The following is a 26253-nucleotide window of genomic DNA, read 5'->3' as shown; positions in this document are numbered from 1 at the left end:
CTGATGATGACAGGTAGATAGGTGGACAGACAGATAGCAATGCTGGGCCCCACTTCAGACCAGTAGAACTAGAATGCGTGTAAGTGGGCTCCCACCAGATTGCTTTAAACCTTTCCCAAGTGACCCCAATGTTCACACAGGGATGAGGACAGCTGTTCTAGGGTCTTGCCCTCCATCACCTTAGAGGCCACGTCCAGATCACCACCATGCCGGAAACGTTTTACAGGCTGACAGTGGAGAGCTGGCGTGTCTCAGTACCCGCTGGTGGCCGCAGAGTCTCTGGGACTAGGAAGGAATATCTCTAACTTCTTTCCCGTAGGGAGGCATGACCGTGATCTCGTGGTTCGTGGGTTCAAGCCCCGCGTCAGGCTCTGTGCTGACAGTTCGGAACCTGGAACCTGCCTTGGGTTCTGTGTCTCCCTCGCTCTCTGCCCCTCTCCCTCTCGCACTCTGTCTCTCTCTCAAAAATAAATAAATATAAACATTTTTAAAAAAGAAATTTCCTTTCTCATCCTAGTTTATTTATAGATGTTGGCTCTTATCACATGATCTTTCTGCCGCTATAGAGGTGACCACATATTTTCCTTTATTATTGTGAGTTACCACCAGCGATTTCCAAATGGTAAGACCATCTGTGAATCTCTGTGACAAACCCTACGGGTCATGATATTTTATTCTTTTTATAATTTGCTAGTTTGATAAACTTTTTTTTTTTTTTAGAATTTTTGCTTCTATGTACACTTCTCTAGGTTAGCTTGTGATTTTCTCTCGTACTGTCCTCAAGTTTTGGTTTCAAGATTGTTAGTCTCATAAAAGGAGGCAAAAAGCGTGTTCTCTGGAATATTCTGTGTGGCAGTGGACTTGTTTGCACTCAGGTCAGCCAGGAGCCATCCGCCAGCCTACTTCTCATGGTGGGGGGCAGGCAGAACTAGATTCTTCTCTGTCTCCCCCTGCCCCCCGCCCTCGCCAGATCCCTGGAATCCCGGAGTTCAAAAAGTCCTCTCAGTTCCTTTTTGCCAGAGACCACATTTCCCCGTGCAGTGGGCAAAGGAGACACACACGTGCTGAAGTGCACACAGATTTTTCACCAAAATCTGATCCTAGGTTTTTTGGGGAACAACTGCAGAAGGGTTTTGTGCTCGTGGGGCGGCGGACCTGTGGGATGAACACACAAATCAGGCAGTTTCTTATCATTCATTTTATTACTCATTTTCCACATTCTTAAAAAAAAAAAAAAAAAAAAAGCTTGGGGCGCCTGGGTGGCTCAGTCGGTTGGGCGTCCGACTTCACCTCAGGTCATGATCTCGAGGCTCGTGAGTTCAAGCCCCGCGTCGGGCTCTGGGATGACGGCTCGGAGCCTGGAGCCTGTTTTGGATTCTGTCTCTCTCTGCACCCTCTCCCACTCACACACTGTCTCGTTCTCTCAAATATAAATAAAAATTAAAAAGCCTTGAACTTCCTGTATGGCTGGATTGGATCTGGACCGCGGAGACTGGGCTGGCCCGGAGCGTCCTTGTCTGCGGCGCAGGTGAAGGCTGGGACGTGTCCCCCTGCGGTGGAGGGTGCGGGCACCGCCAGGGTGCAGTGCTCTTGCAGGCTCCGCCAAGGACAGGCAGTGCAAAAGCAAGGTCATTCACGACCTCTGAGCTTGTCTGTTCCTTCGTGCCTGCTACGCAGGGTCTGTGTGACGGCTGACACTGGTAGAGTCCACAAAACAAAACCTTAAAATGCCGTACAGAGGTGGGTGCAGACCACCTCCACGGCCGCCGCCGAGAAAGGGGCCAGGGGACTGGAGGCCGGCGGGCAGGACAGAGGGAGGGCCGAGCAGGGGAGCACAGAACTCTCCTCCTCCTGACCGCACCCCCTGACCCTCTCCCCTCATCCCTGTCCTACCGTTTCCATTGGCTCTGAGCCGTGCCCCGCATTGCCCACCGCAGCCCGAAAAAGACTCATCTTCCTGAGGTCTTTGAGTGGAAAGCCTAGAACTTTTCCGTTCCGTGTTCTCTTACCAAGTATGGCTACATGTGAAGAGACTGCCTACTCCAAACATCCTATTTACATGATCTGACAGACGTTGGCTTCTGAGACGGTCACCTTGGGACTCATTCCCGTCCTGAAAACATTTAACGCTTCCCTGCCTCCCCGCCCGACCCCACCCCACCCCACCCCACCAGGGTGTCTGTCAGCCCCAGGCCCTCCCCCTTCGGTCCCACATCAGCAGCCTGCTGCGTCTGTAGGGGCAGCCAAGGGAACAGGCCAGGCCCTGTGTGTGTCCCCAGCGTGCTGTGTCCCTGATCAGGCACGAGGCATTGCTTGTGCCACCATCGAGCGCCTTGGTCCTGGCAGCAGAGCGAACCATGCCAGGCCATGCTTGGCGGCCCTTCCTGGGCATCAAGTATACACACACAGTTCCCGAAAATTCTTCACATCTAGTAAGGACTAAAGTGGGAACATAAGGCTAGGGCAAAATATCTGACCCTGGGGAAGGACAGGAGGCAGGTGACACGCAAGCCTCCCAGTATATAACCGAGTGCCACCTGAGGAGGTGGGCCCAGAGCAGGAGCTCTCTTCTTCCCAACACAAACTCGAGAAGACTAACTCAGTCCATCATACGTTATGGTTTGAACTGTGCCCCCAAATTGGTGTTGATGTCTTAACTCCCAATACCTAAGAACGTGACCTTATTTGGAGACGGGGTTTTAAAGAGGTGATCCACAGTGAGGGCACTCGGGTGGTCTGGTCCTGCGCAGCTGCCCCCTCACACGAAGGGGAAATCTGGAGATCTGTGCCCAGGGAGAAAGCCACGTGAACATGAAGATGACCACGGACAGGCCAGGAGAGAGCCCCGAGGCCGACCCTCCTTGCTGCCTCGGCGCCTCGGCCACACCCCGACCTTGGACTCTGGCCTCCACACTCTCAAGGGTAAACGTCTGTTGTTTGAGCTGCCTGGTGAACAGGAGCCACTCTTCAAAGGAGTCGTGTGCGAATTCCATTCTGCGGCTGACTTTCCCAGCCTTCTGGGAGATTGCCGACTTCTCTGGAAGCGTGGAGAGGCAGGAGCTGAGCCGACTGGGTACTCGTGCCGGTACCATAACCGATGGCAGGAGCCCAGGGCCTTTCCCTCAGCACCCCACTTCTCTAACATCAGACTCCACATGGGCAAATCCAGCTGAAACAGTGGGGCTTCTCTCCAAAGGAAACCGATGCCCCTATTTACCAGGAAAGCAAGAGCCAAGCCCCGCTTCGTGCCGAGATCAGGAAGGGCAGGTGCCAGGAAGAGGGGCTCTCGTGGTCCCGCTGCAGCTGCTCAGCCGCCCCGGGCAGGCGCGCCTCCCACCTGCGTGCCAGGACAGATCCAGCGGGAAGGACAAGACGGGGAAGCAACACCTGAATGAACCTGAGCCAAGGAGGCCAGGGGCGTGGCTGAGAAACGCACCCCAGACAGCGGCCTCCCTGAGCAAGCAGCATCCCGGAGTCGGAGGGCGGTGGGGTCAAGGGCCGAGCTCCCAGCCCCTTCACGGTCCAGAGGCGGGGAAGGCTGGGCTGGAGCAGGATGAGGGGGTGGGACGGCACCTGGGGGAAGTGGCCAGGGTCGAGCTGCCTTCGGCAGGGCTGAGCTGATGAAGGTGGCTAGGGGCCCCCCACCTCAGGGCCCTACACCCCCCACCCCACAGTTCCTCCCCGAGGGCCCTCTGGACCCCCACCATCAGGCTGCTGGGGTCCTTGGGCCGGCCCCGGGTCCCAGGAGGCAGGGCTGCCACACACGGCGGCTCGGCGTCCACACTGGCGGTAGCACAAGCCACCTGCGGGGGTCCGGCGGTAGGCACTGAGGAGCTGGGGGCGCTCTGCGGACCCCCGGCGTGTCCGAGGGGGGCATGCGCGGTCACCACGGTGTGGCAGCTGCGTGCTGAGGACAGGGGCTGCTGGGAAGGGCTGCAGTCGGGGCCAGAAGGTTCTGCCGTGGGGGCGTCTGGAGGCAGCTGAGGAACCGGGCGGAATCTTCTGCAGGAGAGGCCTGAGGCGTCACCAGCCCTGCAGCCTTCCACCTGGCCACGCAGGATCTTTGGTTTCGGCCTGGCGGGGCCCTTCTGTCTCCCGTAGGGCAGGTGTCTGTGAGCAGGGCCACTGGCCCAGCGAGGTCCCCGGGAGAGGGCCCACGGCCAGGAAGCCTGGCACTTTGGCCCAGGGCCCCGAGGGCGCCTCCCCAGCCGATCCACCTGTGTCCTCATAGTGGCTACTTCCTGAGACAGGCCCGCCAGGGCGGCGGCGAGCCGATCCAGCTTCTCCGAGAGGGCGGCACCGAGGCCGCGGAGTTCCTGCTGCAGAGAACTTCCGCAGGGGCACGGCTGTGGGGGTGTCTGCGGCAAAGCCGGAGGGATGGCGGCCACAGGGGGTGGCTCAGGCAGGCCTCTGGGAAGTGGCTTGCCCTGGGTCCTGGCTAAAACCAGAGCAGGGACAGAGAGTTCTCAGGCTGTCAGAACCTTTCTCTCCCCCCAGGGAGCCCCATCAGCTGCCCTATCTGGCATCCTCCCCATCCGCTAAGGCCTGGCTTTAGATGGGACAGAAGTGACTCAGGCTTGAGAATATCAATGCCAGTGCTCATGACATCAAAGGTAGCACATCTCCTGGCCGCTCCCCAAATTCACGTACCGGACAAACTACAGACTGGGTCTCCAGCTTCCTTAGGACAGCGGCCTTCCCACCTTCTAGGAAAAGGTTCTTTGTGCCCCATTTGAGAGCATGGCACCCCAGACCACCTAAACCTGCCCTAGCACATCAGTGGGCAGGGCCAAAAGAAACCTCAGCAGAGAGCATAAGGCCAAGGCCAAGGCCATGGACGGCAGCTGGGAGAGGGGCCCAGGAGGACCAGACCAGCCTGGGGCGTGGACGCCTCTAGGGGCGTGGCCAGGGGACCTCGGCAGTACCCGGTGCTGTCGGTCTCAGCACATGCACCCTGGCCTTCACCATCCCCATTCAGAAGTCAGAGTCATAGGACTTGAGATCTCAAATTACTTAAAAAAAAAAAAAAAAAAAAAAAAAAAAAAAAAAAAATCAGCTAATCCTTCATCCGAAGGCCCCTTGGAACTGGTCTCCACCCCAGGCAAACCTACAAAGAAAACCCCGTTACCGCCCCAGACTGGTGGGGCAGACCTGCTTTCCTCCACTTATCTGCATCCCAGCCCAGCTCTGCCCCCTCGTTAGCAACTCCCGGCTCCAAACAGAGGCGGAAGTGACTTGTGGGCTGCCTGGTCAGGTTCTTCCGGAAGGATTTAAGCGGAGGGCTGCCAATGCACAGGCAGGCTTCTAACTTCTGTCCCAGAGAGAGGCCATGGGCCTGGCAACCTTAGGCCAGCTCGGTGCTCTTAAAACAGTTGCACCTTGGGGCGCCTGGGTGGCTCAGTCGGTTAAGCGGCCGACTTCGGCTCAGGTCATGATCTCGCGGTCCGTGAGTTTGAGCCCTGCGTCGGGCTCTGTGCTGACAGCTCAGAGCCTGGAGCCTGTTTCAGATTCTGTGTCTCCCTCTCTCTCTGCCCCTCCCCTGTTCATGCTCTGTCTCTCTCTGTCTCAAAAATAAATAAATGTTAAAAAAAAAAAAAAAAACAAAAACAGCTGCGCCTCCAGGGGCACCTGGGTGGCTCAGTCGGTTAAGGTTAAGCGTCCGACTTTGGCTCAGGTCATGATCTCCCGGTTCGCGGGTTCAAGCCCCGCGTCGGGCTCTGGGCTGACAGCTCAGAACCCGGAGCCTGCTTCAGATTCTGTGTCTCCCTCTCTCTCTGCTCCTCCCCTGCTCACACTCTGTCTCTCTCTCAAAAATAAATAAACATTTAAAAAACAAAACAAAACCGCTGTGCCTCCAGAGGGGCAGAGCCCACGAGCCAGCAATGGAGCCCCAATCGGGTTGCTGGTGTGAGAGTCTTGGCGCATACCCTGCAGTGAGGACGCGCGCCAGGGCCTCCCTCACGTGCCTCTAACACGTACAGGGAGGAGCTTCCCCAAGGTCAGGTGTGATGCAGAACCACATCTCTTGGGATGCCCTTGGCCAGATCACTCTGCATTACTGGGCCTCAGTTTCCACGTCTGTAAAGTCTCTTCGAACTCCAAGGTTTGACTCTCGGCATTATTTACTCTGGTCTCCTTGCCTCTAAAAAGTATCTGAGTGCTTTTATGAAAGAGCCAGCTATTTCTGTTAGAGAACACTGAAGTGAAATAAGCACCCTGGAGATCAAGGTGAGCCTCTTCCTACCTATGACCCAAAAAGCTTGGAAGGGCGCTGAGAGAGAGCGTTTCCCAAGCTCCTGGCCGGCCTGCCCCGCAGGAAGGAGCTGAGCGGCAGGGAAGGCGGGTGGCCACTGCAGATGCGGACCCCCTGCCCACCCCTGCCTGCAGGACTCCTGATGCCTTGAGGGGACAGGGAAGCCACCAGTTCACCTGCAACACTTGGTCTTCCATTTGCAGGCCCCAGGCCCCTGGATTCTTCACTGACCCTGGGCTTCCAAGACAGGGGCCCATGGGCCGATCCAAGGGGCTGGCAGGGCCCCGGCCCGGGCCTTTTCTCCAGCTGAGGGGCAGGGCAGGGGTTCACAGCGGCCCCTGTAGAGAGAGCACAGAGCACCTGGGGTGTGGACATGTATCATTTTGCAGGAGCCGTTCTGGCACGTGGATATTTGGCCCTGGCCTAAAAGCCTAAAAGCCACTGAGCTTGCAACTTTCAAACAATGTTAAATGAGATGCAAGATGGACACACAAGGCCTGTCAGGGAGTCCGGCTCTGCTGAATGGCCTGCTGGGGCACGTGTGATGAGGGCAGACTGGATCAGTTCTGGAGTCTTCTGCAGCCAGGACCTGGCATCTCCAGCTCTACCACGAGGGGGAGGCCAGAGAGGGCAGATGGAGAGGGCGGTGACTGGCAAGCCCCCTTCCCCCTTCCCGCCCCCTCCAGGAACACGCTGGGGACGCCTTGTGGGCCACAGGAAGCCAGCCCGTGCCCAGGCCCACACTGCTGTTCCCCACTAGGCCCACTGAGCAGTGGGGAATGCGGTACAGCCTGGCTGGGAGCCAAGGACAGTGTAGAGCCTCTGGCCCGAGTTGGGGGGCGGGTAGAGCTCCCTTCCCCGACTGCTCACCCCACCCCTACCTCCTCCGCCACTGCTGCCCAGGAGGCCAGGCCGGCCCGGGATTTCCGAGTACACTTCTCTCCAGGGCAACTGGCACCTGCCTCCCGTCTTCTCTTCGGCTCTGCCTGCTGGGGGCAAACACCTGGCCGGGCTTGGACCGAGAGGCAAGGCCGCCCGCAATGGCACACAGCTTTTCCAGCCTTCTTGACAGCACAATCTCAAAGTCCTCCCAGGGGGGAAGAGTCTGACTGTTGACAGTTTTTGTTTATTATCAAATTTCCCAGTGTACATGACGATCATCATCATATGTGCACACACATATACGGACATGCAGCCCAAGTGCCTGACCCCTGACCTTAAGCGTCCAATCGCCGGGCCGTCCATTCAGAAAACATCCATCTCAGAGAAACACACTGCCCTCTGCACGACACGGCAACTGGCAATCCCGCCCGACCCACGAATGCCCGTCTTTCAGAGGGCCCAGGGTGACTTAGGTTTAGGTAACTGGCCACTTGAGTGTCCCTGCTCCTCCCTTCCTGTGCCCTAATTCCCGCTCCGATGCTTTAAATTCCCCAGTGAAGAGTGAACCGGACAAAGCCCGACGCCCCGCCCTTGAGCCGAATAAAGGCAGAGCCCCAGGTTGGCACACTGTTCTCCTTTCCCTACCTGCGGCCACACTGTGCGCCCCTCAGGCCTACTGTGCACCCTGCAGGGCCTGTGAGTAATAGATCCCGTCCCTCCAAGTTCCCTGATGGTTTTTGCTGACATGCATCCTATGACAGAAGAACCCCAGGGGACAGGCCCGTTAGGTAAACATCTGTGGGGCTGGCTGCCTATGAGTCGGGGCTGGGTGGGCGCCTCAGGCTTCCTTGTTGAGAGCGGCACCGCGGGTAGGCTCGGACCAACACAGCAGTGTGTGTACATAGAGACGTTATCAGTGCATATACTGTGTATGTATTACACGTATGGAATGTATACGGACTAAGTTCACTGCCAGGCTTCCTAATTAAACACACTCGTGTAACAATCCTGGGCCCTGGGCCCTCCCTCCTCTCTCAGACGCAGCTCAGCTGACGGGGAACTCAAGCATGACAAAAATAGAGAACTTCCTGGTAAGAGTCAGGCAATATGGGGATCCAGGCCCCTCTCGGGAGACCCCAGGCTCACCTGCATGGAGGCCGTAGGGGGCCCCGGGCTCTGCTCTCCGTGGGCCTTCACCCAGGCTGCCGCCTGTAGGGGCGCCGCCGGGGCGTGGGGACAGGGGGCCAGGACCCCTGCAGCTCGGAAGGCGGTCCCTCTCTGGCAACACAACCAAAGCAGGGGTCAGGGCAGAGGCTGTGCCCGTGGGGCCTGGCTCCCTGGCCTCTCCTTGTCCCCCCCACAAGCTCACCCTGTGGAAGCAGCTGCCACAGCTCTTCTCCCTCCGAGCTGCTGAGGCTGGAGCTGGAGCCGGAGCCAGGGCTGGGGCTGAGGCCCGGGCTGGAGCCGGAGCCGGAGCCGGAGCCGGGGCCTGCCAAGCAGGCAAAGTGCAAGGGCCTCCCGGGCAAGATCCCCTTCAGGGAGTTCTCCAGGCAATGGAGTGGGGAGGGCTTCGTGGCTGCCCCTGGGCCATGACAACAAAAGAACACTCAGGAGGACCCTCTACCTTAGCGAACAGGCTAAGTCCCCCTCCAGCTCAGCTGACGGCCCCACACGAGCGCGGGTAGACGCTGAACAGCTCCCACTCCTGCTGGCAGGCGGACAGAAGCGAGGCTGAGCCTGGCCGGGCTGCTCCAGAACGCCAGAGGGGAACCTTCCCGGAGTCTCACGTCCCTGGTTCCAGCCAGGCCTGCACCTACCTGCACCCCACTCAGGACCAGCGGTCCAGAGCAGAGACTCAGTTATGTCCCCAGGAACCTCACCCCCCACCCCAAGCCAGTTCTTTTCTGCTGGGAATATTTAGAAATACCACACTGAGCCAAACAAGTCAGACCCTGCCAGCCCACTCTGGCCGGGCTCGGAGGGAACACTGCTGTAAGTGCAAAGGAGCAGTGGCACCAGAGGAGGGAGACCCGCCCCCCTTGGCCCCAGGCAATCTCTGCAATAAGGAAATGACCAGTCCTCTCCCAGAGAAACCCAAAGGCTGCATAAAAACCATTCTCCTGCCTTCCTTTCAGCGACCCGGGTCACAGTCTTCTTTCAGCACACCTCGGATGCTCCAGCCAACAGCTGGAGGGAGGTGGGGGAAGGCCCACCTGCTCTAGCACGCAGCCTGTGGTGTGGAGCATGCGGCCGGGGCAATGGCGGGAGACGGAAGGAACAGAGGAGAGGGAAGGGGAAATCTAGTCCCTCATGGAGGATTTTATCTGGAGGGAAGGGCTGCCACTAAACACAGAGGGAGATGTCAGCTCACCATCTTGGAGCCACCGCCACGGTCCCGGCCTGGTGGCCCCGTGGTCTTTGAGTCCTCGCTGGTAACAGATGGGGATGCTGCTAGAGGTCAGCGCCTGTGGGCTGGCCAGCCGGAAGCTCCTGGTGGGTGTTTCCCCCTGGCTCTGTCCCAGGTGGACTGGCTCACAGGCCTCGCCCCTCAGTCCTGTTTCAATGAGAAGCCAAAGGGCCTGTCAGCCCCATGGGGCATTGAGACAAGGAAGTTACTGGACAGAGAATAGTTTCTGCCGCTGTTGGCTTCTCCGGCACACGAGCTCCAGGTGTGGGACACACACCAGGCCTCCAGATGCTCCCGGAAGCCGCCCAAACCTTCCAGGACCTCTTCATTCCCCAGACCCAGCCACCTGCACTCCTGAGGGCCCCATAGCTCAGCGAGTGTTCTGGACAGCTGAAGGCGGGCAGGGCCGGCACGGCCAGGATAGAAAGAGCAGGCCTGGACCCAGAGTAGTGCATGGTGGGGCTGTGTATCCTGCCCTGACTGCGCCCACACTCAGATCCTGGCAGCGCTATTTGGCTTTCTGGCCTCACAGAAGCCCCTGCCAGGGCCATCCCCAGAGCATCTTGTCTCGGGGCTAGAAGTGGGCCTGCCGGCCACGCAGGGACGCAGGGCGGGGGTTGGCAGTGTGGGAGTCGCCTTGCCCTGCTCTCAGACACTGGGGTGGCCATGCTTTACCTTCCTTATCTGCCGTCCAGTTCTTGGGCTCCGCTCTCTGTGGCCCCCTGTCCCCCGCTGAGGACCAGGACGAGGCTGACTGTGGCCTGGGCACAGGTATCTCTCTGAGACAGTTCTCCAGGCCCTGGAGTGGGGAGCTTCCCACTGGGCTTCCTGCGAAAACCCAACATTTGCAATCCTGGATGCTCAGAGCTCAGTCTCTGTGAACCCCGGGAGCCTGGCTATGCCCTTGTGTGCGGGGCAGCTGAGGTCCCGGGGAGGCGGCATGGAGCGCTGGACCGGTCGCGCCAGGCACCCAGTCCCAAACACATGTCAGTCCCGGCTCTGGGCCGGCCTGCTTGGGCTGGCCCTGGAAGAGGCCAAGCTGTCTGAGCCGGAAGATGAGCCACAGACACAGGTCAGGCTCCCTCACAACACCCTGCTCCACCCTGGCAAGGGAGGCCACCATGCTGCTTCGCCCACAGACAGCCGTGAGGACCGAACGCCATGAGGCCCCCTCCACTACACGGAGGAAAACGCGTGCCCTCGCCTCTGGACATGACGCAGCAGGTTGAGAAGGCCAACACCAGTGCAGTCACAACTTGGGAAAAAAACCCAAATACATCGCGAATAACGCATTTCAGGTGCCAGAGCTGTGCAAACAGCAGGAAGTGGATGGGCCAAAAGTCCAGAAAAGGAAAGGCCCTTATCTACGGGAGCTGCCGCCACGGCCACGCTCTTTCCTGAAGGCGTCTGCAGACACTGGGCCAGGCCAGGCACAAAGAAAGAGAGGGTACCAGAGCTCTGGGCCGCCGTGTGGTGCTAGAACAGCAAAGTTCAACAACAGCAGCCCCGAATGCGGTTCTCCTGAGTTCCAGAGCCACAGAGGGAGCTGCAGAGCTGGGCTGAGAGCTTCCAAAAGGCAGCACGGCCTCTCCTGCAGTTTGGGTTTCTTAGAAAACAAGGTGCCCCCAGAGAGGCTGCCCAAACAAGCAACGCGCCAAGCCCTGTGACCGACACTGTCCGGTGGTTCAGAGGAACGGGGTGTGGCTAGTGTCCAAGAAACATGCAGAGAAAGTTCAGGAAGGTGCCAAAGGCAAACGGTAAAACAAAAAATGAGGTGGGGGAGCTGTGTAGAGCGGGCAACCACCTGTGTGAGGGAACAAGCAGCTTGGCCACGCACGGGACGCCCCGGAAGGGGAGAACTCACAGCAGTGGTGACCCGGGAGGGTGGGGGGCGGGGAGGCATCATCTCTCCTACACAACCTGTTTTAGCTTTTGAACGAAAACCCTGTGATTACCTATTAAAAACTAAAAGTTGGGGCGCCTGGGTGGCTCAGTCGGTTAAGCGTCCGGCTTCGGCTCAGGTCATGACCTCACAGTTTGTGAGTTCGAGCCCCACGTCGGGCTCTGTGCTGACAGCTCGGAGCCTGGAGCCTGCTTTGGATTCTGTGTCTCCCTCTCTCTCTCTGCCCCTCCTCTACTCACACTCTGTCTCTCTCTCTCAAAACTAAATAAACATTTAAAAAATAAAATAAATAAATAAATATAAAATAAAATCAATAACAAATAAAAACTAAATGTTAAAAAGAGAAGTTGGCTGCATTTGGGGAGGAAAAAGCCCCCACACCAGCAGCTGACCGTGGCAGGATGCAGGAATCCGGGCTGCCGTGGACACTGGAGCCCCCAGTGGTGATCTGCGGGCCCCAGCTAGCCTGGCCCAGAGTCCTGGGGCAGCTCTAGGCTTTCCACAGATAACACATGAGGTGAGCAAAGGGGGACTGAGTGCAGACAGGGCAGTGCTTAGACTATTCAAGTGGGTAAAAAGGTCAAGAGGGGACCCCACAGAATCCTGCAAGGTTCCAAAGAGGTGTGACAGCTCACAGTGGATGCCTCCCTGTGGGGGCACCTAGGACAGACACAGGTCACCACAGACACTCCTTAAGGTGGTTTTACATGAACCTGAACCTCTGAACTTCTTTCCCTAAGTCAGAGGTCAGTTTGATATCATAGGCATTTCTTTATGGCTGGGACAAGGGAGAATTTGACACTAAAGGAGACCCTTTTCTATTTTTTAAGAGACCTTAGATATCGTCCTGCCCCTTCTGAGCCTAGTGGTTAAAATGGATACTCCCCTCCCCACCCCTCAACCCCCCCATCCCCCATTCTCCCCCTCCCACCCTGTAATAAGTCCTGGGTTTGCTCCTGCCTCAACATCCCCAGCTCTGCTCCAGACACTGGGTAGGGCGGCCAGACTTGGTCGGGTCAGACGATGTGGGCAGGGGAAGAGCCCACCCTTTCCCAGGACTGACGGCCGCAGGCCCGGCGGCTCACCTTTTCCAGGCTGACGCCCCTGGCTGCCCCCTGGGCTCTGGAAATCCAGGTCCCCATCGGTGCTGCTGGATGAGGAGAAGCTGGTAGGGGTGCTGTGGGGACCTGAGGGGAGGGCAGGGCTGCCTCTCACATAGCCCTGCAGACTCAGAGCCAGAAGAGGCCCCATAGCCACCTCTGCAGGAAACAGCACAGCTGACATCATGAGAAAGCCACTGGGCATGAGGTCCCCGGGGCCCTGGGTGGGCACCAGGAGACCTACCCCGCAGGATCTCCCACAGGGGTTTCCCCGTAGGCTGGGGGCTCACGGCTCTGGTTAAAAAACCTGTGGGAACCCAACTGTTGGTCTCCTGGGACTAGAAGGTAAGCCAGAGCTCTCAGAGGAGGCAGTGTGCAGGAAGAGTTGAACTGGTTTCCCCCACATTCAGGAAGTGCTTGGGGGCAGGCATCAGTAAGGGAGCTAGAGAAGGACATGCACCTCATGGCCCAGGATGAGGAGTGGGGGACCTAACGACGTCTTCAGTGTCCCCCTATGCCATGCGCAGGGACAAATGCCACCCTGTGCCCAGGGCCCCGTCTACCTTCACTGTGTGATCTTCGGGGCTGCAGCTCGGGCCTCTGAGACCCGGGATCTCCCGGCTGAGGGCTCCGGAACCCAGAGGTGGCCGGCGGCTGGGGAGGTAACGACCCACTCAGGGGAATGCCCTTCAGACAGGCCTCCAGGGCTTCCAGGGGCGAGCTCGAGGCACTGCCGGCTGGGACAGGGGAGACGGCCCTATCACCATCTCGGGCACATTCCCCTGGCCCGGCCCCAGGCTGGCTGCCCCAACCTGCCTTCTGCAGGGGTGACAAGTCCTGCACCAGGCATGGGGGCCTGCCAGGCAGGACACCCTGCGGGGGACTTTGATTTGTTCTCTGTTCCTACATGGGAAAGACACAACTGTACCCCAGGCCCAGGGGTGGGGTGGACAGACCCGCTAGTACATAGGGGCCAGCTTCCTGGCAAGCAGGGAACCTCTGCAAAACGAAAGTCCTTACAACGGAAGGCTCCTTACAACGGAAGGCTCCGGGGCGGGCGCCCGGATTGAGAAGGATGTGGGTTAAGAGAGGGGAGTCACTGCCAGAGAAGCACGGCGTGGTCCCTCCCTCCTCCCCCATGGCCTGGACCTGCTCCCTCTTCTGTGGGTGGGCAGAACCTTGTTGGTGGGGCTGAGAATCCCACTGGGGAGGACTCGAGCAGATGCCCCCAGGCCTCACCTTGAGCTACGGGGCCCCAGCTGGGCACCTGGACCGCTCTGGTGTCTCTACTGCTCCCCTGGCTGCTGGTGGCAGAGGGGCTGTGGGTCCATTTGCCGGGCTGACAGGACGCAGGCACTGGGGGGCTCTGGGCCCGGCTGTCCTCTGTCTTCACCACAGGGGGCATGCCGCCAGCTCCTGGACCAGGGCCGGGAGGAGGGGTCTGGGGGGGCCTGGGCCCTGTGGGAAGCCCACACGAGGCCTCTGTAGGGTTGGGACGGGGCTCCCAAGGCCCCTGGCCTCTACAGCAGTCTCTGGCTCCAAAGCAGTCACTGTTCACGGACTGACATGCGCCGACTCGCACTCCCATCTTGCCCCTGGCCCCTCTGGGGCGCCGCCTCCAGGGGGTTCTACTGAGGAAAGCCACATCAGCCTCCTCCGGCGGCACCAAATCACGTCTTTACTCCAAGGCCAGCAAGCCCGTCTCAATTCGACTTTCCCAATAGTCTGAGAAGCTACTGAGTACCAGTGAGCTACAGTGAGTGGAAATGCTACCCCAGCCCACGCGAACACGAGGACAACGCCCAATTTGAAACTATGCCCCGAGTGTGTACGGGGAGCCAGAGCCGTGTCTTCTGTTCTCAGCCTCCTACCCCTCCCTATGCCCCCTTCCTCCCTTCTGGAACTTTCAGCCCTACTCTCACAGCCACGCTGGATGGTGATCACGGACGGATGAAGCGCCTCTGACATGCCGAGCCGACATGACAGGGATCGCCCCCAACATGCGGTGACCCCCACCTACATGCAGAGGCCAGGGCCTGAGGGCCTGGCTGTGGAACCCTGCTCAGAGTGGGGAAAGGAAATGGAAGGTGTCCTGGGGCCCTCCCTGCCTGGCCAGTGGCCTTTACCTCCAGAACACCTCCCGTAGGCCCCTGGATCCTCCTGCACGCCCGAGGCGCTGGGACGCCCGTGCGGGGTCTCGGGGATCTCCTTCAGACAGTTCAGCAGACCCTGGAGGGGACAGTCCCCGGAAGCTGCCTCTGACTTCACTACAGGAAAAAGGAACATACTTTCACCCCGGGCCCGGTCATGACGCTCAGCCAAAAGCAGCCGATCCAGGTAAGCAGTTAAAAGGGTTCGGGGCCAGGAATCTAGAGATGTGGGTGTTCTCGCAGCTCATTCAGATTTGCACAGGCCGCTGTCAGCTTGGTGCTCGGTGCTCGGTTTAAAAACGCCTGCCTTCACGCCTCCCTGAACCGGACGGCTGGAGGGAGGGAAGATGCACGGGCACGGCATGGAGGCAGGGCACGCGGCGTCACCGCAGGTAGCAGCGGCAGGAAGCGAGCTGACAGGCTGCGACCTGCACGTGGCTCCCTGGGCCCCGAGCCGAGCTGGCATCTCCGGACCGAGCTTCTCACAAGCAAACACCAGTCCGTCACCGTACCGGGGCCTCACAACAGCCCCCGAAGGGGGGACAGTTAACCCCTTTTACAGATGGGGAAGCCGAGGCTCAAGGGCTTCAGGGGCCGGGCACAGTCTTCACAGCCACCAGGCGTCAGACGCCGGGCCGGCGCTCCCGCCCCCACCATGCCGCCCGATCCCCCAAGCTCCTCCAAACACGCACTTAGTGCCAACGTGAAGTGACAGGCACGGCTCCTCCTCAGGGGTCCCGTATTAAGACGGGTGAAAAAAACACACGAGGATCTAGGGCCGAGTCTGTTTTTGAGTTTCCGCCTACGAGCTGACCGAATGCCGTCCTCCCAAGAAAGCCGCCTGGACCAGAACGAGGACACTGAGGATACTGGAGCAGCCACGTTGGGAACGATCCTTTGGGAAGACATTGCTGTTCGGAGAAAGAGCTACCGAAAGGCAATTTGGGGGCTTCAGAAACCTTGACCTGAGGAGACAGGTCCCCGGGGGACTCACCTCCCCAGGGCGGGCTCCCAGGCCCCAGCTCTGCTCTGGTTAGCCGAGAGGCGTCCCGGCCGGGGACAGGAGGCAGTGAGCGTGGGGACACCTCAGGGTGCTGGGCCCCAGGCACAAGGATCTCCTTCAGGCAGTTGATAAGGCCTTGCAAGGGGCTGCTCCCAGGAGAGATTCCCACGGCACCTACAAGACCGGCCAAGGTCAGTGCAGCCTGACGGTGGCCTTCAGAAGGTCTGTGTGAGCAGGGACAACATCTGCCGTGTAGGGTGGTCAGGGGGCTGAGATGAGAAAGCCGCCTGACACGTGTGTGAGCCAAACGTGCCTCCATTTCCCTTCCCCGCTCAGCTCCGGGGCAGACCCCACTCTCCGCAAAGCCAGCCTCTCACCTGTCCCCACGGGCCCTCTCTCCTGTTTCCGGTGACCCTTCTTCCTGCTGGGGCTACAGGTGGGAGGGCTGGGCTCCCCACCTGGGGCTTCGGGGCCTTCTTTCTCTGTAGATCTTGGTTTGTCGGCAGTGTCTGTAACAGGAGAGACAGAAAGGTCTTTCTAGCCCTGGCTCCTGGTCCTGAGGAACCGACCCAGATTGGTCCCCACAGAACAGACCTCTCAGCACCTCAAATCCCTGGGGGGGCAGCCAAGTACTAGAAACTTGGATTTGCGGCAGGGCCAGCTCCTGCGGGCCTGTCCTAGGAGTCTGTCTCTGTTTCCTTCTGGTGTCATTGTAAGCACCAACAGGCTTTCCCTGAATAACCTGGAACCCCCCCATTCCAGCCTCTGACTTTGGCTCAGTAAGTCGCTCCAACAGCCTTAACACGCAGGACCCAATCTTGCCCTCCTGCTTCTCAAGTCTGAGCACATGGACCCCCAGAGCGAATCTGCCAGACGACACCTAAAGTCACAGGCTAAATGGGGTCTGTTTTTCAAGGGTGTCAATTTTAGTCCCTCTTCATTTAAAATACTTTAAAAACCAGCTATTCTGACAAATGCAAAATTGGCAAGAATTTCCGAAAATACAATGAGACTCCAGAGGAATTCTAGTGGCTACCCTCACCCTCCTCTGCTCTCAGCAGGGGGAAGGTCTGAGACTCCGATCAGGGGCGCACAGGTGTCCCCTTGCCGATGGGCCTGCATGTTAGACACTGCCCTCAGCTGACTGCGCATGAGCACACAGAGCACAAGCGGGGCTGGGACAGAGGCTGCTCAGGGACCGAGCATCACACCTGTTCTTTGGTCTACAGACAGGGAACCTTGTCCCGTTCTCTGGGGAGCCTGCCCCCTTTAACAACAAGGGAAATTGAGTCCTAGAGATAACAGAGGGCACAGAGTCCAGTCTCCCTGACTCCAGGGTCCGAGCCCTGCCCCTGCTGGGTCACACTCACTGATGGGGAGGGGACTGCCCTGTCCCCCGGCTCCAGGAAGGCCGCTGGACGATGAGCTGCTACTAGACGTGGTGGCCAGGCTGGGCCAGCCAGTAGACGCGTCTGGAAGGCAGCTGAGCAGGCCTCGGAGAGGGCATGTCTCCACGGTCACAGCTGCTATTGGGAGGAAGGACAGGACGCTGGAAGCCAGAATTTAAGCCCAGCAATGGGTAAAAAGCCCCTGACACTGTCCCATCCGGGCCCTTCCTTGCCATGTTCCAGTACCAAGGCAGTATCCTCTGCATTGTCATTCCTGGGCTCTGAAATACAGATTCCCAGCCACGGTCTTGTTCCCATAAGATCCTCCCACCCCATTTTCCGTTTCATTTACCATCCACTGAGCAGGCTCAAAGGCCAGGACTGGTGGGGACAGACTTCGAGAGAAGGTGCAGTCTGAGCTGACAGCACCGGTGAGCAGGGGGAGGGAGCAAGAGTCTGGGGAGGTGGGAAGAGCACGGGCTGGGGGCACCGAGCCCAGTCTGCGTGGCTTCCTCTTCCTCATCTACAGAACAGGGACTGGCCTCAGCTGCCACACAGGGCACGACGCGACAGGGCCATGAGGTGTGGCTGAAGCCACGTAGAAACCACCATGAGAAGAGTCGGGAGCCACTGTCTCACCAACCACCCATGCCTTCCAGGGGGCGGACGTGCTCCCGGGGCTCGTGAGCCGGGGACTCCGCCTAGGGTCTGGCAGGAACTGGGCAGGCACACAGCTTGCAGCCTGAACTTCATCTTGTGGAATGCAGCGGCCGCTGTCCGACTTACCCTCGGGGCTGGCCCGCTCCCCGTCCAGGCCGGCTCCCCCGCTCTCGCTCTCGGGGTTGACCTCCCCAAACAGGAACTCTGGAATCTCCTTCACCAGCTGCACCAGGGCCGTGAGGTGCAGGCTATGCGGGGGCGCTCCTCCTGCCAGAAAGGCCGCAGTGAACCCCCACACCCTCTGTCAGCTCCGCACTCACGCTTCTGTGCACGACATCAAACCACGTCTCATGTCACTCTCCTACCACGTGAGTAGCACGTGGAGTGACTTCTGTCCCAGAAGTAAAAGGATCTGCCCGGGCACAGCCAGGACTCGGGGCTGGGGACTCGAGGTACCGTCGCTCAGCACCTGGTACTTCTCGGAGGGGAGCGCCAAGGAGGGCTGCCTCCCCCGCCCCTCCTGGCAGCCAGGCCCTCTGCCCTTCCTGGCACCTGTAACCTCCCAGCCTCACCCAGGCTGGGCCCGTGGGCCGTGTCAACCATGTGAGGTCTGCAGATGTCAGCCCTGTGGCAGCACCCTCGGGAGCTGCAGGCTGGCTCTGCGCGGTTGGTGGTGGGAAGGGGGCTTGAGTAGGTCTCCAAGGGTGACCCTAGGTTTCTTCCTAGCCCTGCGTACAATGGGCAACTGTGTGCCAGGTTCCCAGCCCAGGGGGGGCAAAAGGTAAAAAGTCGCAGAGGGCTTTGGGCATAGAGTGTGGCAAGGGCTGAGGTCATAGTGGTCCCTGAGGAGTAGAGCCAGGGGCTGAGGACCACCCAGTGAAAGCGACAAGAGTGAGTCCCCCTGGGCCCAGGGGGCCAGAACACCCGACGCGGCCTGACCCTCATCTGCCAGGATTACTCACCCAGGGGGCCTCCTCCCTGGGGAGGCTCCTGCCCCTCACCAGCGTAGCTCCTGCCTTCCATGGTTCCAGCAGGCTCCGTAGGAGACAGGAAGGCAGAGAGGGGGAGCAGCTCAGCTGTCCCTGGGAAAGAAAAGAGGGAGGGACAGCCCCCTGGGAATGGAAGCTGGCCTCCACCCAACTACACGCAATCACACAGCTGCTTACGTGAGTGTTCGGTGTGACCACCCAACCCCAAGAACCGCAGGGCCGTCGGGTGCTCAGAGACCAGCCTGCTCCGCTCCGGAGCACCCGCCAGATCTCACCCAGAAACAATGGCAAAGAAGATCAGCGAGGCCCCCAGCGAGGCCCGAGGCTCCCGGAACACCACTTCCAACTGTGTCCATTTAGTAGGTAAGACTAAGGCCCGCCGGGCCCAGGGCGACTCAGGACGTGGTGCTGGCCCGCTGGGCGAGCGGGCTCCTTACCCAGGGACAGCAGCGTCTCGTAGTTCTCCCGCATCACGTCCTGGTACAGCGCCCTCTGCCCCTCCCCCAGCAGCTGCCACTCGTCCTCTGAGAAGCGCACCGCCAGGTCCTGGAAGGCCACGGACACCTGTGGGCACAACCTCAGGGGAGCTGGTGGTTCCCGCCTGGCGACACCAGGGGTACACCAGGAAGTGGGGAGCAAGGAGGGTTGGCGGGGGGCTGGCACGTGGGGGCAGGTGAGGGGGTGACGGGAATCTGCTCAAGAGACAGTGATGGGGTTTGGACTGTGTGCACAAAGAGGGGGGCTGCAGCCCTGACCCCGGGCCCCTGTGAATGTGGCCCTATTTGGAAACAGGGTCCCTGGCGATGTGGCTAAGGTGAGGTCATACTAAGGTAGGGTGGGCCCTTAACCCAGGATGACCGACGTCCTCATAAAAAGGAGACACGGTCACACAGGGAGAAGGCCAAGTGACAACGGAGGCAGAGACTGAAGTGACGCAGCCCCAAGCCAAGGAAGGCCTGGAACCACCGGAAGCCAGGAGAGAGGAGGAGGATCCTCCCCTAGAGCCTTCAGAGAGGGGCATGGCCTTGCCCACACCCTGGTTTGAGTCCTGTCGCCTCCAGCACAGTGAGAGAATTCACTTGCTGGGTAAGCTGGTTTGTAATCCTTTGTTACAGGTTCCCAGAGGAGCTGGTACAATCCGTGGCCCTCAGCCTGGGCCTCAGAAAAGGTCAACTCCAGGCTGGGAAGTCCAGCCAGCCCTGAATTCACCATGTTAGAGAACCCCTGGAGGCAACAAGCAAGCTTCACCTTGGGTGTGCAAGGACCTGGGATCCTATCGCTACAGCATATAAAAAAGTTGACACATAAAACGGATAGTAAGGACGACAACGAACGAGACACTCCACGCTTTTTAGTGGGGAGGACCCAACAGTCAGGAATCAAGCAAGCAAAATGTTTACATTGCTCCTCCCTGTCCCACCCCAAGGAAGAGGGGGAAAGAGAAAACCTCAAACAGCTCACAAGTCTAGAGGAGGCAGACCCTCCCACAGACAGATGGCTGGGTGCCTGTGAATGAAGAAAACCAGTGGCCGACGCACCTGTGCTGTATTCGTAGCCCCTGAACTTCAGACCCCAAATCTTATGGCCACAGTTCTTCTGTAGACCCTCTGGCCCGGCCAGGTAGGACTCTGGTTTCCAGCTGTTTTGCCAGAATCGAGGCCTGTGCTGGGCTGAGCCTGCCCTCACTTTCCTGGTCTCACCTGACCTTCAGGGCCCCAGCCAGCCACGGTGATTGCCATGGCCATGACCCATAGCATTCACCACCAAGCCCATGCAGCTCGTGGGCACTACACTCTAGCAGGAGATGATGCCACCCAAGCCCTTCCCGGCCACCGTCCAGGGCTCCCTGCTCCCACCTCCACACTCCCTCACTCTGTCCCCCTCCCTGACCTTTCACTCTTTGGCCCTCTAGGCTTGGAGCCTGGTACACCGTTATCCGTTGTGCAGAGAAGGGCTCTGAAGAAACCTGGGACCACCCTTGGAGAGCATCCCCTGCTTTGTAAGATAAAAGAAACATTTTGTCCTGACTTCTTTAAAAATAATCATTAAGTGGGCCTTAAGATGGCTGTGAGACCCCAGATGACCAGCATCTGATAGGTATGAATTTTAAATTACAGCAAAAATTCACTTTGTGCAAATTAAGCAAACAGAACGTAAATTGTGGGAAGGGTCCTTCTGGTGTAGAAATAGATGCTCAACTATTTGTAAGAAAAAAATTAGTGAATAAAATGAAAACACTTCCTAATCAAGCAAATAATCTACTGCCTTGTTTCATCATCTCAAGTCAGCGACTTTAAAACCATCACTGCTACCAACTCTCAGCATTGTCACCCATGGCATCTGCTTCCCACTCTACCCGTCACCCTTTGACAGTGGGTACCACATGGTCACAACCACTGCCCTCCGCTCCTCTGCTGAAGTGGTCGGGACCCCATCCACACACACACGAGGCTTGAGGCAGCCTCCCCACTGACCACCTACCTGTCTTTGGTCAGTGGATGTCTTTGGATGGAGGTTCCCATCCTCCCTCTACAGCCCACTAGGCCAGCCAGGAGTCTCTCTGGAACTAATCTCCACCTCTCTGGCCCACGTATGCTCACTCCCTTCCAGGAACACGCTCAGACATCCTCAAAAACATCTTTCAGAGAGCCACCCCCATTTCTTCCTGGCTTTTGGACATACACAATGTAGTCAATGGTAGGGTCTGTGCATAACAACTAGCAGAGCAGGCCTGAGGCCACCCTGCTTACAGGCTGGGCCTGGCCAGTGTTAGGGAACTTGGATTTCAGGAGGGTGGTTCACTGGGCCCAGACTGTTTGCACAGTGTGGTTCATGCTGATCGTTTACTTTCATTCCGGAACTCTGGGATTTTGTTCCATGTCAGGTGGAAGTGACTATGTGACCAGCCCCCAGTGAAAACCCTGGGCACGGAGTCTCTAGTGCGCCTTCCTGGTAGACGATATTTCTTTTCTTTTCTTCTTCTTCTTTTTTTTTTTTTAAAGTAGGCTCCATGCCCAACATGGGGCTTGAACTCACGGCTCTGAGATTAAAAGTTGCATGCTCTACCCACTGAGTCCCCAGCCAGGGAGCGCAGGACGCTCCCTTCCTTCCCAGAGCCCACAGCCCACTGCCTTGCTACACTCTCTCGTCCCTCTGCTCCTCCCGGCTACATCCTCTTCCTTCTCTCCCTCCTAGGCAAGGGGAACCCCAGGGCTGATGGCGCAGGGAGACACCTCGGTCAGAAAGTTCTCATCTGCACAGTAGACCCAGAGCCTCAGACTTGCCCTAACACGCCTGGTGTCAGAATGGTCACAAACACGGTCTTACTGACTGAACACACGTTTTTGCTTACACACTTTGATGACTACGTTTAAACGTATACAGATTCTGTTGTGATTATGTGCGTGTCCTTTAAAAGTAACACTGAAAAGGGGACGTGTGTCCTTTAAAAGTAACACTGAAAAGGGGCACTTCGATGGCTCAGTTGGTTGCATGTCCGACTCCTGATTTTGGCTCAGGTCATGATCTTACGGTTCGTGAGATCAAGCCCCACATCAGGCTCTGCACTGACAGCGTGGAGCCTGCTTGGGATTCTCTCTCTCTGCCCCTCCCCTGCTCATGCTCTCTCTCTTTCTCTCTCAAAATAAATAAACAATAAAAACATTTTTAAAAATTTAAAAGTAACACTGAAAAAACTTCTTTTAAAATGCTTGCAAGGACTACCATCTAATATGCTAAGGATACAACTACATAGGGTTCAGGGGAGTTTCCAACATTGAAAAAGAGGATCCCAGACCCAACAAGGTCGGAACCCCCTGTTAATTGCCCCATTCGCTCACTGCTACAGCTGAGGAAAGATGGGGAGGGGGCAGGGAAGGGCCATCAGGTCACAGTTATTTTGCTTTTATGCTAGCCATACAAATTTTTATTAAACTCTCACTCTGGCCAATATACCAGAGCAAAATAAGACATCCCCAGAACTTGGAAGCTAGTCAAACCAAGCCCGATGGGAGAGATTAGCCACCTGGAGAAGGCGGCCGAGCCGCGGGGCAGATGTGAGTAGTTTGGGTGCGCTGAACACACCATCAGGCTTCACGCCTGCAGGCTTTCACGCCCAACTGTAGGACTGGGACCTCTGAGCTGACACTCGGGTGCCCTTTCTGCTGGGCTTAGTTGTCGCTATAACCAATAATATTAGTAAACCTTAAGAAAACAAGCATCAAATGGCTCTAATTTTTAAAAAATTATTATTACCCAATAAAGTTTGCTGTGACGGATCCTCAGTACAAATAAAGGCTCCTGTGGCCACTGCTAAATGGCAGAAGAGTCCAAATGGCATTGCTCTGGCTGGAGCGGGGAATGTGGGAGTAAGGACTCAGGACAGCCGAAGGACAGTTCTCCTGGGGAGTTAGTTTATCCCAAGAGGTAGGCAGACGAGTTCTCTGTTTAACTAACTGAGTGAAAAATACTCTGTATCCTCAACTTCTCCCATCAGAAGCTTTTTATAACATGATGACTGAAAAAACAAAAGGGCTTTTGGGTTCAAATGATTTACTTCAGTTTGCTTATAATTAGGGCTGATTTCCCTGCCTCATTCTTGATTTACTGAATCAGGAGTCAGCCCAGAAATCTACATTTTCACACATTCCGTTATCCTGACACATTCTCAGCTTAGAATCAGCGGGCAGGGGAGCACTACAGTCCAGTCACAGGCTGGAGTCCTGCCCAGCCTCGCTGGAAATGAAAAGTACACGGGAGAACAGACCTCTGCAAACAGGCTCGGCCCCCCTTCTTCCTAGGAGCCAGCTCTCAAGTGGAGTGCATTTGTGAGCTAAAAATCACAGGTAACAGCTGTAGACCTTTTAGGAGCAGGGATCATGAAATGCCGATTTCCACCCCAAACAGGATGGCTCTTCAATTTCCACTTGAATGCCTTCAGTAATGGGTGGCTCACCACATTTCCAGCAGCTGGTCCTATCGCTGGCCCAATCTGGCAGTTCGGAAGTTCTGGACGCACAGACAAGGTACAGCACAGGAGTTGGGGCTGGACCCCAGGAGCCAGGCTGCCAGAATTCCACTCCCTGCTTTGCTTCATATTAGCTATGGCATCTTGCCAAGCTACTTAACCCACTTGGGCCTCGGTGAACTCATTTATAAAATCGGCCTACAGCCTAGGGATGTTGTGAAGACTAAATGAATTAACACAGGCAGTGCCTGGACCAAATGCTGGGACACAGTTAAGTGTTATGATTAGTATTGCAGCAGCCAAATCTGTCAGCCTGACGTCCAGTTACACAGAATGAACTCGTCCACACACACACTACTCCTGACCTCGAGTGCCTCTTTATCTCCTGGCTAAATACACCCAGCTCTTTTAGACATCTAGAAGGGATGGTTTCCAGGTCTTTCACCATCTCAGCCTCAAGACAAATTCTTCAGGACAAAGTTCTTATAAAATGGAAATGGGAACTGACTGTGGCCAGAGTAGGTGGTTCAATCAATGGCCTCCCTCTGCCCAGAAAAAGCGGAGGCACAGTGAGGAGCGTGTGTGTAAGGGATGCAAACACGTAAGGCACAAATGCTTGCCTCAGGAGACGGAAACACGCTGTTGGCTTGCAGTCTGGACCCACTGTCCCCTGCGAGCCCTACCTCACCTCCTCTGTGACGCTCAGGCCTCCCTCCCTCAGCCGACAGGAGAAGAGTTTTCTGGATTGACCCAGGATTGTTGTAACTGTGCATTCTCCTGGCTCACTGCCGCCATGCTGGTCCTCCTAAAACATTCCTTCTGCCCTGCCACTAGCCCAGCATGAAAACCACAGCTTCTGTGCCCATAGGGCCAGTCCATCTTTCCACAGTCCTTCCTGGCCTAGACCCCTTCTCCCAGAGTGCCTCAGGCTTGGGTTCCCAGATCAGACTCTGCACCCTGCTGCTCCCCACTTATGGGCTGTGCTCACACATCCCTAGGTATTTGGGAGACACACTGGACAGGAAGACAGGAGATCTTTCCCATAACTATCCATCTGATGGTAATCTCCTGCTCCCCAAAGCCACTCTAGCCACCTCCTCTATGAAGCTACAGGGTGTGAGGACCCTGGAACTTCAGATCTGAAAAACTGGTGGTCTAAACCTCTCTAAAAACTGGTTTCAGATCTTCCTGGAACATCAGATCTGAAAAACTGGTGGTCTAAACCTCTCATTTTGTAGAAAAGGAAACTGCAGCATGAGGAGGGCCTAGCACAGGCCCAGGGGACATAATCTGAGCAAGGGTGCCCTTGGGCTGCTTAACTGCACAGCCAGAGCTTCGGGCAAGGCTGCCTCTGCTCCCGCAACTTCCACTTTTCCTGCCTTCTCCCAGGAGCTTGTGGGCCATTAATGACTGGAGGTTCTGGTACAGTGTGGGCTATGCCTGGCCACAGATGGCCCCAGCCACCATCTCAATCCCCGCCCACCTCCAAACCATGGAGTCTACAATTGGTTGACGCTGGCCCAACCTCACGGGCCACCAGAATTACAGAACTGGCTCCGGTCCCTCACCCAGGGGAACGTGCGACAATTCCCCATTAGGTATCATCCCGTATTCCCGGCACCTTCCCAGCCCCGCACGCAACTAGCCCCAACTGCCCAGGCTATGACAGATGGGGCTCTTCCTCCAGCTCTCGAATCTACACACCTTACCTGGTGGATAAAACCTGGGGCCTTGTTTCACGCCCCCTCCCCCAAGGGTCCAGGAGCCTACCAAATAAACGCATCAGATTTACTCATTCCCGAGGCCTTCGTGCCCACAGCTGCCAGGATAACTAGCAATTAAAAGAGGCCACGCCGAGGGAGGGCGATGCGTAACCCAAAGGAACGAGTTTCCAAAGGTGGAGACAGGCTCCACGTACAGGGTACTGGGGGCCGAGGACTGGGGAGGGGTTGGGGTCGTCCGAGGGGCTAGACTTCTCGCCAGGAAATCCTGCCCCGCAGGCCCGTCTGGCCGAACACAGCCAGACCCCAAAGTTGGCGGGTCCCGGGGTCTTCGCCCCGCCCTACCACCGGACCGCACCACGCCGCGCGGAGCTGACCGGCCGAGTTGTCCGTCGGTCCTTCCGTCCTCCTGGGTTCGCCTTACCTGGCGCGCCATTCCGGGACTCGACCTCCGCTCTCAGCTTCCGGCGCGGCCCGCGGCGCCCGCTCCCCGCCCGCAGACTGTGCCGCGACCCTCGGCGACAGCGGCGACCGAGGCCAACGCGGATGGAGGCGGGGCTGGTGGTCTCGGGCAGTGGGCGAGAGGCGACGCTGGGGACGCCCCGGCCGCCCGGCGCCCCCCACTCCCAGAGACGTGGCCCCACTTCCGCCCGGAGACCCCCGGCTTCGGCGGCCCGCTGGGCGCAGGCGCGAACTACCCTTCCCAGAGGGCGCCGCGGCTCCCGCAGCGCGACAGAGTCGGGGGCGGCCTCCTTGAAGTCCCCTCCCCACCTGCTCGGCTCACTACCCCGGGAGGCTGCAGGGAGGGACTCCGCGCCGGGATCCGCCTGG

The 26253-nt window shown here is 57.9% G+C and overlaps 1 protein-coding gene and 1 long non-coding RNA gene across 5 annotated transcripts; one reads left to right on the top strand and one right to left on the bottom strand.

Moving 5' to 3' along the window:
• Positions 1–2180: 2180 nt before the first annotated feature.
• Positions 2181–26057, bottom strand: KRBA1 (KRAB-A domain containing 1). 4 transcript variants are annotated; one of them, XM_042974897.1, is made up of 19 exons: positions 25847–26057; positions 19173–19299; positions 18709–18828; positions 17873–18013; positions 17069–17224; positions 16076–16207; positions 15690–15872; positions 14672–14812; positions 13785–14003; positions 13109–13282; positions 12531–12704; positions 10218–10370; positions 9507–9689; positions 8505–8717; positions 8282–8413; positions 7135–7242; positions 6430–6591; positions 3705–4438; positions 2181–3397 (listed from the first exon to the last, which is right to left on the bottom strand). In XM_042974897.1, exons 1-19 carry the CDS (start codon positions 25856–25858, stop codon positions 3308–3310), a joined length of 3354 nt encoding a protein of 1117 aa, XP_042830831.1. In that variant the 5' UTR covers positions 25859–26057; the 3' UTR covers positions 2181–3307. The 4 variants fall into 4 exon arrangements, with proteins under 4 accessions (XP_042830831.1, XP_042830838.1, XP_042830844.1 ...); XM_042974904.1 differs by lacking the exon at positions 7135–7242 and having other exon boundaries at positions 15690–15911; XM_042974910.1 differs by lacking the exons at positions 7135–7242; positions 8282–8413; positions 8505–8717 and having other exon boundaries at positions 15690–15911.
• LOC122235439 lies at positions 20265–20762 on the top strand. The gene is made up of 2 exons (XR_006213516.1): positions 20265–20355; positions 20648–20762. It is a non-coding gene; the product is annotated as an uncharacterized LOC122235439 (long non-coding RNA).
• Positions 26058–26253: the final 196 nt, after the last annotated feature.

This window comes from Panthera tigris, chromosome A2, assembly GCF_018350195.1.
Source record: "Panthera tigris isolate Pti1 chromosome A2, P.tigris_Pti1_mat1.1, whole genome shotgun sequence".
Taxonomy (NCBI): Eukaryota; Metazoa; Chordata; class Mammalia; order Carnivora; family Felidae; genus Panthera; species Panthera tigris.
This window is presented reverse-complemented; position numbering and strand designations above follow the sequence as displayed.